This window comes from Psammomys obesus, unplaced genomic scaffold, assembly GCF_907164565.1.
Source record: "Psammomys obesus unplaced genomic scaffold, mPsaObe1.curated_primary_1811, whole genome shotgun sequence".
NCBI lineage: Eukaryota > Metazoa > Chordata > Mammalia > Rodentia > Muridae > Psammomys > Psammomys obesus.
This window is the reverse complement of record NW_026596125.1, coordinates 5,982,004-5,994,501: the sequence shown is the minus strand read 5'-3', so window position 1 is coordinate 5,994,501 and position 12,498 is coordinate 5,982,004. Positions and strand designations below refer to the sequence as shown.

Genomic DNA, 12,498 nt, shown 5'->3' with positions numbered 1-12,498 from the left:
GTGCCACCATGCCCAGCTCTTTTATTTTATTTTGATTTTATGTACATTGATGTTTTGCCTGCATGTGTGTCTGTGTGAAGGTGTCAGATCTTGAAGTTACAGACGGTGTAAGCTGCCATGTGGGTGCTGGGAATTGAACCCAGATCCTCTGGAAAATCAGTCAGTACTCTTTTAACTACTGAGCCACCTCTCCAGCCCTTCAAGGGTCTTTTCTAACCACCTGTTCTAGCTCCCAAATAATGAGTCAGAGACTTTATTATTTATAAATAAATGCATAGGCTATAATCTTTGGCTTATTCCCTGACTACCTCATAATTTCTTTTACATGTTTATTCTAGTCTACGTGTGGCACATGGCTAGTTACCTCTCCTCAATTTCATGTGGCCATCTTTCTCAGAGTCCAGGGCAAATCTCCTCTGACTATCTCCCAGAGTTCATCTCTCTCTGCCAGAGCTCCTGCCTCCTATTTCCTGCTTCAGCTAATAGGCCATCAGCTTTTTATTGACAGGTAATGCTTCCATACAGTACACAAGAGATTTTATCTACATTTGTCTGTTTATTTCACTTAAGATAGGATCTCGGGGCTGGAGAGATGGCTCAGTGGTTAAGAGCACTGTCTGCTCTTTCAAGGACCTGGGTTCAATTCCCAGCACCCACATGGCAGCTCACAACTGTTTGTAACTCCAACTCTGAGGGATTTGAAATCCTCACACCAATGCACATAAAATAAAAAATAAATAAAATAAAAATCAAAGATAGGATCTCATGTAGCTCAAACTGGCCTAAAATTAGGATGTAGCTAAAAGATGATCTTGAATTTCTAAACCTCTTGACTACTCCTCTCAAGACCTGAGATCACAAGCAAAGCACATGCCACCACACCCAGTTTTATGGGGTGTTAGGGATTGAATCTAGGGCTTATTCAGAGGAGATAAGCATTCTACAAACTGAGCTACATCACCAGCCCTTCTGCTAAATCACTTTAAACCTCTCTGCACTTGACTGTTTTTCATAAAAAGGGGACAACATTATGCATGCCTTCTTCATACATTTCTGTAAACATTAACAAGGATAATAAATATGAAAGTGGCTTTGAAAATTCTAAATGTGAATATTATATAAAGTTAGTTTGATTAGGAAAATAAAAGGACAAAGGAATCTGAGAACATAAGACTGCAAAACTGGCATGTTTAATCTATGAGCCAAATCTGACTTGCATATGTTTTAAAAAAGATGTATGTTTCTCATTTACATCTTACCTATGCCTGGTGATCTCCACAGGCCAGGCTGAGGCGCTGCAGAGCTACATCCACAAAACCTGAAATATTTACTATACCATCTTTTGTTTTTATTTATTTGTCTTATATGATCCTTTATATGAAAATTTTGTCTATTCCTGCAGTTGTAGAGGGATTTTAATCCAGCAACACAGCGACTCTGTCTGGAATAAAGACATGCCTTCAGCACACACCTTTAGTCCCAAACAATGAAGTAAAGTTAGTTGGTAGAAAGAAGCACCCATGTTTGAAAGTGATATCTAATTGAGAAGCAGATAAAGTGATGAATGAGAGAAAGATTTGACAGAATAGGATATGCCTAGCTCTCATGAGAAGAGAGATGACTGAGAGCGAGAGAGAGAGAGAGAGAGGGAGAGAAGGTAATGTTATTGGGGGAGTGTTACAGAGACAGGTTAAAGAGAGAACAAGCTAGACACAAGTGAAGACAGAACAAGCCAGAGAATGAAAAGGAGCCAAAAGATTAAAACAGATTGCTAGAATTAGTTTGAGGACAACAGAGCAATTCAGTCAGAAGCTGAAAGAAACCAGTTTGAATCAGTCAGCTTAGAGAGCCGTCTGAGCCAGAACAGCTGAGTTGAACCAACCGGCCAGAATTCAGAAAGAGCTAGAAAGGGTGAACATATGCAACAGTAAGTCTTAAGAGACTGAAAACATTGTAGGCCTAGATTAGACTGTATGGAGGCTAGACGCTTGCAGGACTAGGCCTAGGTTAGCAGAAGGAGGCAGTAAGCCTCCAAGATGACAATTACATCAGGTAAATAAAAGTTACTTTTACATGCAGTAAATCAAATCTGTGTATTTCTTAGTAGGCCAGGTAATTCTACCTACATGGGGAACCTTAACTATTGCACTGTGTCCTACAGGTAAGGGGAGTCTTACCTGTTACACTGTTTAAGACCTCCTTTAGATGACTGAAACTATGTAGCAGAGGATCCCGTTCTTCATCCTGGAAAATCACAGGTCAAGAAAAAAAAAAGTTAATCCAAGATAGAAAACATAAAACAAAAGATCAAAACTTTTTCTTACTCCAACCAGAAAATTCAGTAAGTTTTCCCTCTGAGTAAAGTAACTTAGCCATGACTCCTTATTTATTTCAGAGAGTAAGCTGTGGGCTTACCTAAAATAAGTTCTTCAGTGCTAATTTACAACCCAGTGTCTTTTATTCTTTTAACACTTTTTACTGCATGTTATTTTGTGTGCATGTGCATGTGGGGGTGGAGGTGGCACGCCCTGGTGCACTCGTGCTGATGAGAAGACAACCTGTGGAGTCGGTTCTCTCTTCCACCCTCTGATCCTAGAGATCAAACTCAAGTTGTCAGGCTTATTAGCAGGTACCTGCCCACTGAGCCACCTCACTGGCCTCAGCCCAGCTTCTCCTGTGAACCACAGCCTATAAGGCAGTCACATAACCAAATGTGGAGTGTCTTGAAAATGTTGGCAACAGGAAAATATCTCTGAATATAGAATGACCAAAATTTAACTCAAAATCAAATGAGTAATGAATCCACGGTGTATCCCCCATGCTGCATTTCCCTACTTCACTGTTGGCCGCCATTGTCCTAATCATGCCATACCTCATATATAAGCATGCCTGAAAATATCAGCTCAGATTTCAAAACAGTATGTTTTATGAGCTGCAGTACTTTTCTTGTATATACAAACTTTCCTGCTCTTCTAGAAACAAAACATAAGTTTAGTTATGGAAAAAGGATTTTAAAAATACTTTCTACTTAATTCCTCCGCATGTAGTTACCAAAGTAATATGTCTTAGCACTGTATTATGTTAGAATGCTTGGTTTTAAAAATTGTTTCAGTTACTAACAAGCCACATTTAAAAAACAAAACAAAACCATGAACTGCACAGTGGTGATACCCGCCTTTAATTCCAGCACTCAAGAGGCAGAGGCAGGCAGATCTCTGTGAGTTCTAGGCCAGCCTGGTTTACAGAGTGAGTTCCAGGACAGCCAGAGCTACACAGATAAACCTTGTGTCAAGAAAAGAAAAAAAATCATGAATCTTTGCTTAAGATTACAAAAGAATTTCTAAAATTTTTGATGTTCCTAAACATACTTCTGCCTTATGTACTATGTATTTATGCAAAATAGCACTGTTAGTATTAAAAATTATAAAATCAAATCAAAATAGGTACCAACTCTGAAAAGCAGTGACAATGTGCCACATCCCGCAGTACCAAATATTCAGCCATGATTTAATTCTTTATGTAAGAATGAAGAAGTACATACTGTAGGCTATTCCCAAATGTTGTGGGCTCCGTGTGTAAACTTTATAAACTTTGTATACTTTGTAAACCCCCAACTCAGGAAAGTGGCCAGACTCCTGCCAGAGGAGCTCCAGCAGCCAGGCCCTGCCCTCACATTTCCCTAACGGTCCATTTTCTAATGGCTGTTAACTGTTATTGCCTCTGAGTGCCCAGACCCTGGTCTACAAGAAAAATACTACCAATCCTTGAGTTTTCCCAAGCTCAGGACTTGAAATCCTACCAATCCTTACTCTGGAAAGCTCTGCCGTAGAAAGCTCTGCCCCTAAGAAATCCTATATAAACCCTGCCTACTGTTCAGTTCCTTGCTGTCTTCTCCCTACAACAGAAGCAGCCACCCCTGGATCCAACCCTCCAAATCTTTCTAATAAATCTCTTTTATAAGATTTGCTGCCTGGTATGACTTTCTCATTGGAAGAAGCAAAGAAGGGAAAAGGGAAGAAGCAAAGAAATGAACCAGGGCTGAGGCTCCCAAGAGCCTGAGCTTAGCTGGGGACACCCACCCTTGGGAGCTCCATCCTGAAGAGGAGTGGGGAAGTGGAACTGTTAGCTGCAGCACTCTAGCTCAGCCAGGAATATTCTCCCTCAGGGTTGCAACACCTCTGCTGAGGAGGCTTCCTCTCAGAGCTGCTTTGTTTCTGGGCTCCCATATCTCAGGATGCCCTTCCACTGGGACACTGTCCCACCTCAAAGCAGCATAGTTCCGGGGATCCCAAATCCCAGAATATCTTTCCATCCAAGCAGAAACACCAACACATATTCCTTATTAGTGTACAAATGTTTTCATCTTTAATAAATATAAGATTATATGTCTATCAAAGCTTTTTTTAAAACATTTATTTTGTTAGTGTGAACATATGGGCACTTACATGCCTTGATGTAAGTGTGAAAGTCAAGAGTTCCTTCTCTCTTTCCACAATGTTCTGGGTAATCAAACTTGGGTCATCAGGCTTGGCTGCAAGCAATTCTACCTTCTAAGCCATCTCAGTGGCTCCCAAAGAATTATTTTTAAATAAATTTCTTTATGATATATTAGCAGTAAGTGTTTTATTTGTATGCCTATTTTAATACCTAAATGTCCCAGGGTCTTTCAAAACTTCTCACCAAAAAAAAAAAAAAAAAAAAAAGGAACCAATATTTTTTAAAAAATGGCCAAGAACATTATTTATATAAGTATGTGTATATACAAACCCAAATGTCTGTGCTTTTATTTCACATACATACTATACAGATATATATTAGAACTTTCTAACTTGGTGAGAATATATATAAACTATTTGGTGGCTATATTTGAAATATTCCCATATTTATTCAAAAACATTGATGGGGGGAGAGATGGTTTAGCAGGTAAAATGGTAGTTAGAAAGCACTAAACTTGGTTTTATAATTGTGCCAACATTTTTTTAACCAATTCTACAAAATACACATATATATACACATACACACAACAACAAACTAACTTTATGTATGTGGGGAGCACAGTAAAGAAACTGCCAAGATGACCATTCTATGAGGAAGAAGGTTTTTATTGTGGATAAGAGAGAATATCAGAGGCACCTGGAAGAGTCCAGAGCAGAGAGAAAAGAGAAACTGAACATGGCCAGGGCTAGTGCAGCTAGATAATGGGAGAGAACAGTGGAGACAGCAAAAGATAAAGACAGCAAGAAAGCTTGAGATAATAGGGGCTGAACAAATCATGCAGATTATAAAGAGGAAGGGTAGCTGGAGGGAGGAGCAAAAACAAAAACGAACCACTTCACAAGTTCCTGAAGAATGATGGCTTTTATCTAATAGCCAGAAATCCTTCTACAGGCCAACTTGAGCTCACTTAATGGATACACGGACTTCCTGAGACCTAACAAGAACAAGAAAGTTTCTTATCCATCTCATGATAAGATACGACCTGCTCCATATGTGGAAGCTTGCAGACTCCACTGCACAGAATTATCATCACCCAGCTATACTCTATGCATCATCAATAACTAAACTAATTTGAATGAATTTGATTACTAATTATAGCCCTAGGAAATTAGAAGTCTTTCTGATGTTTCTAGGCATACCAAAGTAGTCCCAAATATTAACTTAATTTACAAAACTATCAGGCACATAAATGGCACACAGACATACAACTAGACAAAATATCCATTTACATAAGACAATTTTTTAAAAATTTAGAGAGTATTAGATCCCTGAAACTAGAGTTACAGACAGTTGTGAGCCTTAATATGGGTGCTGGGAATCACACCAGGTCATCTGGAAGAGCATGCTGGCTCTTAACCCCTGAGCCAGCATTCCAATCCCTGGACATGGGATTTTGGGGTTTTTGCTTGTTTGTTTTTAGTTTGTTTTTAGATTTATTTAATTTTACTGTATGTATGTTTTGCCTGAATGTTTATCTGTGTACACATGGGCTTGGTACCCATGAGACCAGAAGAAGGGAGAGGATTCCCTGAACCTGGAGTTACAGGTAGTCTGAGACACCATGTGGGTGCTAGGAATCAATCTGGGTCCTCTGGAAGAGCACCTACTACTGAGTCATCTCTCCAGGTCCCGGTTATGGTGTTTTATCACAGCAACAGAAAAATAATTATCAAGAGTGCTTTCCCACCAGTTGTGGTAACACACTTTTAATCTCAGCACTTGAGAGGCAGAGGCAGGCAGATCTCTGTGAGTTCCAGACCAGACTGGTCTACAGAGTGAGTTCCAGGACAAAGACAGGCTACACAGAGAAACCCTGTCTCAAAAAACAAAAACAAAAAAAAAAAAAAAAAACAAGAAAAGAGAGTGCTTTCCCTTTCTTAATAAAGTGTCTCTATTTCTAGTTCATGTATTTATACACTGTATGTGTGTATGTGTATATGCACACACACACACACACACACACATATATATGTACATACATATAAGAGAGAAGAATGTGGTCATCTTTTGGATTAAGCCTGTAAATCTGATGCCAGTTGGAAAAAAAACAGAAGTGTCCTTGGATGCAACAGTAATTCTGAATTCCTATTACTCTCATTATTACTGAAAAAATGATTATTGTTTTAATTAGGGGGACTTCTTATGTTTATCTGTGTATATGTATATGTAAGGGCACACACACACACGTAGTAGACAGAGGACAACCTGTGGGAGTCAGTTCTTTTCTTCCAGCATGTGGGTTCCAGGGATTGAACTCAGGTGGTCAGGTGTGGTGGCTTGAATGAAATGCCTTGAATAAATGGCTTGAATGCCCTCATAGTCTCATATATTCGAATGCTTAGACACCAGGGAGTAGAACTGTTTGAGGATTAGAAGGATTAGGAGGTGTGGCCTTGTTGGAGAAAGTATGTCACTGGAAGTGAATCATATAGTTTCAAAAGCCCATGCTAGGCCCAGTTTCTGTCTGTCTGCTGCCTCTAGATCAGGATGTCACTCTGAGCTACTGTTCTAGCACCAGGTGTGCCACCATGCTCCCCACCATGATGACAACAGACTAACTGTACACCCCAATTAAACGCTGTCTTTCGTAAGAGTTGCTTTGGTCATGGAGTCTTCACAGTAATCGAACAGTAGTAATACATCAGGCTTTCTCCACTCACCCACCCTGCCAGCCCTTGTTGTTCTAAGTTAGCCTAATGGGTTTCAACTACAGAGTGGTGCTGGTGCATACCTGTACACCCTAACACTTGGGAACAGAGGCAAGAAGATCAAGAGTTTACAGACAGCCTCAGCTACATACTAAGTTTGAGGCCCTGTCTAAAGAAATAAAGAAATGTAATGGATTTCATTGTGGCACTTGCATATATGAATATTATTATTCGCTTTGTTCTTATCTGCTACCCACCATTGCCCTCTCCTATCCTCCTAGCCATTATAGCTGGTCCCCTGTTCCCCTTAAGCAGATTCTCTCTTCTTTCCTTTTGGTTTGTTTTGCTGTGTATTCATATGAGTAGGTATACGTCACATATGGAAGTCAGAGGACAACTTTGCAAAATTGTTTCTCTCCTTCCATTTTTATGTAGGTTTCAGCGATCAAACTTAGATTTTCAGGATTTCAAAGCAAACATTTAATCCCCTAAGCATCCTACCAGCAACTGGTTTTATGGTTATTTTTTCTTCTTTTTCATTTGGATATGTGTATGTATATATACATGTTCATAGACATGTGGAAGCCTGAGGTTAATATTGGGCATCTACCTCCATCACTCTTCCACCTTATCCTCAGAGACAGAGCTCTCAATCAACCCAGAGCTCACTGATATGGCTAGTCTCACAAGCTAGCTTACTCCAGATATCCCTGTCTCTGTCTGCCAAGGCTCAAATTACAGGCTTTACCCACTCAGCCATGTCACCAGCTCTGAATAAGCAGAAACCCTTTATATGGGTTCTGGGGATACAACCTCTGGGCCTCTTATTTGTGCAGCAAGTGTCGCCCATTTAAGATGTATTTTTACTTAGTGCATGTGTGTGTATCTACATGAGTATACAGCATATGTGTACAGGTACCCAAGGAGGCTAGAGGAGGGTATGGGATCACCCAGAACTATAAAATAGAGTTATGAGTTGCCCAACATGAGTGCTGTAAACCAAACTTGGTCCTCTGAAGATTAGCAATTACTCTTAACTGCTGAGCCACTCCTCCAGAACTCCCTACCCTTTTTTGTTGTTGTTGTCAAGACAGGATCTCAAGTAGTCCAGATTGGCTTTGAACTCACTATGTAACTAAAGCTAGCCTTGAACGTATGATCCTTTTGCTTCTACCTCCCCAGCACTAAATTACAGGAATGTACCACTAACCCAAGCTAGCTCTCTGTTCTGCTTTCATGTCACAGGTATTCTATTGTTCGCTATTCTCCCTCCTCCTTCTATCAGGACCTATCCCTTCCCTTTCGCATGCCCTTTCTTTCATCTCTCTCTCTCTCTCTCTCTCTCTCTCTCTCACACACACACACACACACACTCATTCACTCACTCTTAGTTGAATGTTGTTTTAACCATGGATTAGATCTCTACAACAACTCAGTGACCAGACTGTCTGCCCATTCCCCACTTACCAGTGGTATATGCGTGCTCCATCGGGCATTTCGTTTGATGGCACCAACAACAATGTTAATTTCTCCTTGAATGATATAAATATTCTTATCCACCATCCTGACAAACCTACCAAAACAGTTGAAAAGACTGGTTAGTATTTTTCCTTTTCAGATTTGGTTGGTTGGTTGGGTTGGATTTTGAGACAGGGTTTCTCTGTGTAGCCCTGGCTGTCCTAGAACTTGCTCTGTAGACCAGGCCTCTACCTCAGAGATCCACTTGCATCTGCCTCCTGAGTGCTAAGATACAAACACACTATCTGGCTTTTCCCTTTCACTTTATATATACGAATGTTTGGACTGTATGAACATCTGTGTACCATGTGCACACCCAGTACCAGCATAGGCCAGAAAAGGGCATAAGATCCACTGGAACTAGAGTTATAGATGATTATGAGTCACCATGTGGGTGCTGGGAATCAAACCTGGATCCTCTAGAAAAACAACCAGTTCTCTTAATTACTGAGCAATCTCTCCAGCCCCAACAAAAAGTATTTTTTCCTTCTTTGTTTGTTTTTCAAGACAGGGTTTCTCTGTGTAATAATCCTGGCTGTTCTGGACTCCATTTGTAGACCAGGCTGGTCTCAAATTCACAAAGATCCATCTGCCTCTGCCTCTGGGATTAAAGGCATAGCACCACGACACCTAGCCTGGATGATTATTTAAAGAGCAGCCATGTATGATGGCATATACCAGTTATTTTAGCCATCAGAGAGGCTGAAGAAGAACTGAAATTGCTTATCAAGACCCTATCTCAAAATAAAGATAATAAAAAGGGGTGGAAATGCAGCTTAATGACAGGGCACTTACCTAACATTCTTGAGGAACTTGGTCTGAAACCCAGAACTACCAATTAATTAATTAACTCAGAGCATACTCATGAGAAATGTCATTTGTCTTTTCAGTAGCAACATTTTCTACCAGTAACACTAAAACGAAGTCCATCTAAGTCATGAATCTAACTACCTGACTTTCCTAGAAGTCTCTGGAAGTTCCAAGTAGCTCAAGCTACAACTCAAAACTCAACAATGCTGCTCCATGTAACAGCTGCTACATGTACACTCTGTGGAGTCAGAAGAAGGTGGGAGCCAGCCAGGGATACATGAGACTTCATTTCAAATAATAATAATAATAAATGTTTTCTTTGGTTTTTAGATACAGAGTCTCACTGTGTAGACCAGACAGTCCTTAGGCTCACAGAAATTTACTTGCCTCTACCTCCTGAGTGCTGAGATTAAAAGCGTGCCACAAAAGAATAAACACTTCTTTAAAATAAGCAAAAGAAAATGAAGGTTGCTAAGAAAAACAGTTTTAGCCCACTGGAGTGGGTGCATGCCTTTAATCCTAGCACTTAGACGACTGAAACGATCTCTGTGAGTTCAAGGATACCTAAGCAACATAGTGAAATCCTGTCCCATGAGAGAGGGACAGAGATTGCTTTGGTTCGGAACCACAGCTAAATGTCAACTTAAATACTGCACTATTCTGCCAAGTCAGCTCCAGGAAACTGGACGGTAGTACTGGCATGTTCACTGAGAAGTTCTAAATCCTTACAGCAACTTACTTCTTGCAGGAAATCTCCAACAAGAAGGTAATTTACTATTGTAACTGCTCCCAAAAGAACTGCTACAGGATTGTCTTTGCTGCCCAGAATAGCACTTAGAAAAGATATTTAATTTTCCCCAGGTGAAAATACTGAAAAGCAGACTTTCTTCTTGGAAGACTAGGGATGTAGTTTATCTGGTAGAGTGCTTGCCTAGCATGCACAAAGTTCTAAATTCAATCCCTAGCACCACTTACATAAGCCAGGCACGACTGAAAACCTGTAATGTTAAGCACCACAGTGGGTAAAGGAAGACGAATCAGAAAAGGTGAAGTTATCCTTCATAACACAGCAAACTGAAAACCAACCTGGATACATAAGACTCTTTTGAAAAAAAAAAACATTACATTTTCTTTCTTGGCATAGAGTATATAACAGAGTACAGGAGTGTGTAACAACAAATTTGCCACTTTCATCATTTACAAACTTCTCAGAGCCCAGTAAGGTAGCTAAAGCAAGTAACACTAGTATTCATGAATTAGTCTAAAGCTCCCTATCTATACAGTGAGTCTGTCTCAAAAAGAAAAGCTCAGAACCACTGCAAAGTGAAAAAAAGAAATTATTGTAGTCTATGACTATCTACCTATCTAACACTGTGTATGCAAACCAAAAGACAAAACACTATGTTTTTATTTTCAAATATGTAATATTTAGCATTCAAAAGGATACAGAGTCATATAATAGCCATCATCCAGATTAATGATACATCTCAAGACTCTAAATACTTCCCAATCACATCTTCCTTTTGTCAATACCTCCTATTACTAAAAAAACTGACATTTATTAACTTTTTACTCTTATTCTACTGATAGGTACCTTTAAATAATATACAGTATTTTATATGTTTTAGATGTAGTTAATATTTTATATGTTCTTCTATAATTTGCATTTTTATGATTTGTCTAAGAGTCATCCATATTGATACATATAGTTACTATATTCTCTACAGATAAGTATATACAAAATAAAGCATTTAAAGTTGGGTATGGGGGTCTACACCTTTAATCCCTGCACACAAGAGGCAGAGACAGGAGGTCAGTCTGTGAAGTCAAGGCCATTCTGGTCTACACAGCAAGTTCCTGAGCAGCCAGGGCTACAAAGAAAGATCCTGTCTCAAAAATAAATTAAAAATTAAAATAAAAAAGAGCTGGAGAGATGGCTTCCAATTTGAGCACTTTCTGTTCTTTCAGAGGACCCAGATTCAGTTCCCAGCACCCACATATTGGCTCACTACCATCCATAGGCATGCACAAGGGACAAACATACATGTAGGCAAAACACTCATACACATAAAACAAAATAAATAAATTTAAAGGTTTTTTTTTTTGTTTTGTTTTTTGAAACAGGGGTTTCTCTGCATAGCCCTGGCTGTCCTGGAACTCTCTCTGTAAACCTGACTGGTCTTGAACTCAGAGACCGCTTGCTTCTGGCTCCCAAGTGTTGGGAGGCATGAACCACCATGCCCAGCAATTTTTTTTTTAAATTTTAATCCAAATAAATAACAAAGGGTCTATGCAAAATCATAATCATCTATCTAAAGAGAAAGTGCTATGAAATATAGGATATAATCAAACCTTTATCTGTAATGCTTTGATTTTTTTCAGAATTATTTTAGTATATGACCAATATAACTAAAACTAGTAAAATAAAAATAGATATATTACTTCCATTGAGGAATTTTACAGTTCAATAGCATCTAAAAGAAAACTGAGACACACACGATATCATTGAGAAAAAACATGGCCTCAAAGTAGCAAAGCTTGGGGGCCCGCTTTGGCCCAGGGCTCAAAGCACTGGCTCCTCCTCCAGATGACATAGATTTGATTCCCAAAACCCATGTGGCAGCTCACAATCACCTATAACTCAAGTCCCAAGGGATCTAGTGCCCTCTTCTGGTCCCCAAGGGCACCAGGTGGTCATGGTGCAGACATACACATGTAGGCAAAACACCCATACACATAAATTTTTAAAGTAGCTAAATTTGCATATTTTATATAAAATGAGGACCCTACGAAATGAAAGTCATGAAAACCACCAAGTCTTCCAGTAACTTGAGAGACAGAGGCAGGTGGATGTCTGAGTTTGAAGCCAGCTTGGTCTACAGAGTGAGTTCCAGGATAGTCAGGACTACACACAAACAGAGAGGGAGGGAGGGAGGAAGAAGGAAGCAAGGAAGCAAGGAAGGAAGGAAGGAAGGAAAGAAGGAAGGAAGGAAGGAAGGAAGGAAGGAAGGAAGGAAGGAAGGAA

At 39.7% G+C, this 12,498-nt stretch overlaps 1 protein-coding gene across 2 annotated transcripts in view; it reads right to left on the bottom strand.

Annotated features, from left to right (window-relative positions):
* Window positions 1–12,498, bottom strand: part of Gbf1 (golgi brefeldin A resistant guanine nucleotide exchange factor 1) — a 129,294-nt gene that overhangs the window by 110,026 nt on the left and 6,770 nt on the right. For both annotated transcript variants that reach the window (XM_055629951.1, XM_055629952.1), the window contains exons 2-3: window positions 8,613–8,718; window positions 2,178–2,244 (exon numbers count right to left, since the gene is read on the bottom strand). In XM_055629951.1, coding sequence (XP_055485926.1) covers window positions 2,178–2,244; window positions 8,613–8,708 — 163 coding nt within the window. In that variant the 5' untranslated portion in view covers window positions 8,709–8,718. The remainder of the gene's footprint in view (window positions 1–2,177; window positions 2,245–8,612; window positions 8,719–12,498) is intronic.